Here is a 3711-nt window from a genome sequence, read left to right as displayed (position 1 = left end):
CCCAAAACAATCCATCTTTCCTACAACATCCAACAGCATGAAGAATGAAAAATGATAGACATGTTGGGATTTCAAGCCTGCAGACAAATAAGTCACCAAAAAGCGTTTTAATCCTAAGCAAAGCAGTCACTTCCTGAGAAAAAAAGTTTCTGAAGAGTGAAGTGCACGACGTGCACGATGAATCCATTCTTCCAGGGATACGCGCCTACACGTTCGATTTCAATTCAGAATTGTTTCGGGATTTGTGTACATGGGTCCAGCGCATACAGTGGCTCGCTGGGCCGAGTGGATGTGTCCAGTCAGTGTGTTTGGTCTTCCTGAAAAGTTTCTCACAATTGTATTGACTCCGGAACAATGTTCAAAGACATGTTTGGCCCCAGAGTGGACTTGAACCCTCGATCACAAAGTCGCATTCTATCCCCTTATCTTACCGACTGACCTAAACCTTTCCGATCTTTCCGAATAATGATTCGTTAATCCAGAATTAAAGAAATACCGTGGATTAACCATTAATGACCTTCCAACGACGGCACGAACATCTATTCCGCTCTGTAACGGTGCCATTCCTGGAGAAACACAGAAGTAGAAGCAGAAAACGGGCGCAGAAGGTATATGCGCACTTCTGTGCTGCTCGTATGTATCCGAGGAAAACAGGAGAAAAATGAAATCGGAATGTGTAGGATTTTTCCCAGAATTTTTTAAAGAAATGCTTTTGGTCATATCCTCTTCACTGCGTAAGTATGTATGTAAATCTTCACAAAATATGTATGCGTCTACGTATTTTGTTTAATGTTTTAAAAATACGGATTTTGTGCTGATTCCCACGTCAAAAATCATCTCAGGATCAACCAGGAAATGAGTTCCGACGGTTCCTTTTTTCCTTTTCAAATAAAATCACCCACCAAAGAATCGAGCTGAGAAAAGAAGCTAAAGAAACAGCATAAGAGTTCGGATAATTGCCGGAAACAATCTAATAATTATATATAGGTTAGCGTACGTAATTGCAAGCAATTACATTCAGAGGTATGTACTAAATGTCAGTGTATTTTCCTCTCATGACCTCATAATCAATGAATTCCATTGAGATGTCATAGGAGATGGGATGTAACCTTTGAGAACCATTTTCTTTCTAAAAACTCTCTTTTTTTTCTCGGAATAAAACGTAAAATTTTGTTGAGAATTGAAAAAGACAATGCAAAACAAAAAAGATAAATAAAATCCCTTAGGGAATGTAGCCAGCTGTACAGTACCCCACTGAAAAACAAACACGCCCACGCTCTGACATCTACGTTCATGGTTTCATGGTTTACAGTATGCACAGTATGCTACAGCCATCTTTTTATGGAATATCGCTTTGGAATGACGTTTTACCAAAAAAATCTCCAAATAAATCAAATAATAAATCATAATTCTATAACTTTTATTCTTAGTTATCTTTTAATCTACAAAAATTAATTTAAAAAAATTCTCGAGGGATTCTTGCGTTCGCTTTTAAATAGATTTTTAAATAGAATTTGCTTTTTCAAGAAAATGACACTATGAGCTGTTAATTAATGCCGAGAACATATGAAAAGCCTCAATTAATAATCTTCACCGCTTTAATCGCCACAAGTAGCGCAAAATTAGCACTGGAGCACGTTATTTACACCAGCCGCTAGTGTTTTACTAGTGAAAATGGCTGGAAATTTAGCTGATTCACGAGAATTTCTTACCTAATTACCCAGAAATCACCCGCAAGAAATCCTTCACATCCTAGGAATTCATCTGCGTACTGTAAAGATGTCCATGCCAGTGAATTATTAGTTTTTTGTCAGTTTGAATCTCACGAAATCCTTCTAATCCCGTGAATTTCGCCAGGGAAATGGTACGATACAAATTAGCAAATATGGGAAATACATAAATAAATAAATAGATAAATAGTACGATGCAGTAGCAAATAATGTTCCGAACACCCGACTAGGGAACACTTTCTTTTCTATGACAGAAGTTTAGCGCTCGCCATAAAACGCTACGGACACGTACGATAAGGAATGATAGCGTAGACATGTTTTATTTACGGGGGTTATATGGAGCTGGACAGGACGACCGAACAGTATACGGTAACGGATCTATACGGTAATGGATTTCACCAGATTCTATTTTACTGCCTTGATTACTGTAATTCCAGACATTTGCTGTACCTCAGTTGGACAGTCAGCTGTATGTTTCCAGTAATTTTACCACACAATAAAAATTTCCCTTGTGTACGTGTTTATGTGCGTGTTCGAGATTTTAAAAATAACAATAAATAGAAATAAATAGAATAAATGTATTATGAAAATATATAATTTTCGCACAAAGAAAATCCGGATAGAAATTTCACTGCTGTTCTTCGTATAGGAATAAACAGCAATATAGTTATGGGGAACAATTCTCGCAAGTGGACCTTTTGCCCTTTCTGCAAGCGTGACATGATTTCCCATCACAATTAGGTTATGTGAGAACTGCCTTCTGGATTTTCAGGAAAAAGCCAGGCAGAAATCCTGCTTCGGTTTCAGCATAGTGTTTTTTTCAGCTTTTTTAGCTCACATTTGCTGTATGTGAATAAACAAATAAATAAATGTAAAAAAACACCAACAAACATGGATAATAATTTAAGAATAGCACAAAATGGTCCTCATAATATACAGAAGAGTGATAAAGTATGCGGAAATATTTCTCTGATAATTTTTTTCCTGAAAAAATCCGTAAATAAAGGTCTTGACAATGCAAAGTAAAGAATAGAGAGAATTTTCATACTGTACCGATTTCTTCAGCGTGTTTTTAATTTATTATTTATGTGAAAAATTTTCAAATTCCCCAAATATGTGGTGGTGGTGGAGAAATTTTCACGACTGAATGCTTGATGCACCACGGGGACCGCCACGTTTCCAGCGGCGAAGAGCGCTGAGCCGAAAAATTTGTGTGCGGTTGATGAATTCGATTGGATTTTCAATTGTGGATGGACGTAACACGTTTGAGAAAGAGAGAGCGGTGGAGATGAACGGGAAAAATCCACGAAAAATCAATACGTTACTGGATCGATTGATTTTCTATTGCGTACAACACGAAAACGTCATACATACATCATGTAAGCATCATGAGTTTTCTTTTTCCTTCTTTTCCTAGTTTTCTATGGATGATGAGGTTGAACGAGGGGTAACTGGTAATTGGCTGATGATGATGATGATGATGATTGGAGCAGAGAACCAGATCAATTTGCGATCGACCGATCGAACGAACCGATCACAGCGACCAGGACACCAGGACGTCGTGGATGACGCGGAGACGCCGACAACTAGGCGCCTACGCGATCGATACGCGCGTCATCGCATCGACGGTTTGTTATGCGCGGGCGGTCGGAACAAGCCGACGAACGTGGATCGTTGGGGACCAACTCCGGCACGGAATGCAATCGTATGGGCCCAGCTACAAGTCCGTGACTGATGGAGCTGATGGGACTTTCCCGAATCCCGAACACAAAATACTCGGAAAATACATAAGAAATCAGAAAGAATTCAGAAAGAAAATGAAGATATCATCTTTAGGAAAAATAAGATTTTTCAAAAATCAACAAAAATTAACAGCTAGTTGCGTGGTGGTTGATCAGCACACATTTTTAGCGCAAAGCGATGAATTCCCGGCACGTGATCCAGCGCTGAATGACCTTCCATGTGTGGTTTTTCCCCATAG

General features: G+C 38.7%; 2 protein-coding genes across 2 annotated transcripts; one reads left to right on the top strand and one right to left on the bottom strand.

Moving 5' to 3' along the window:
• Nucleotides 1-205: 205 nt before the first annotated feature.
• Nucleotides 206-564, bottom strand: RB195_015929 (uncharacterized protein; the record flags this gene model as incomplete). Its single annotated transcript, XM_064206872.1, has 2 exons — nt 206-317; nt 440-564. The coding sequence occupies 2 exons, from the start codon at nt 562-564 to the stop codon at nt 206-208; spliced, it is 237 nt and encodes a 78-aa protein (XP_064062753.1).
• Nucleotides 565-3153: 2589 nt separating this feature from the next.
• On the top strand, nt 3154-3465 carry RB195_015928 (uncharacterized protein; the record flags this gene model as incomplete). Its single annotated transcript, XM_064206871.1, has 1 exon — nt 3154-3465. One exon carries the CDS (start codon nt 3154-3156, stop codon nt 3463-3465), a length of 312 nt encoding a protein of 103 aa, XP_064062752.1.
• Between the last annotated feature and the right edge of the window lie 246 nt (nt 3466-3711).

This window comes from Necator americanus, chromosome V (genome assembly GCF_031761385.1).
Source record: "Necator americanus strain Aroian chromosome V, whole genome shotgun sequence".
Lineage (NCBI taxonomy): Eukaryota > Metazoa > Nematoda > Chromadorea > Rhabditida > Ancylostomatidae > Necator > Necator americanus.
This window is presented reverse-complemented; position numbering and strand designations above follow the sequence as displayed.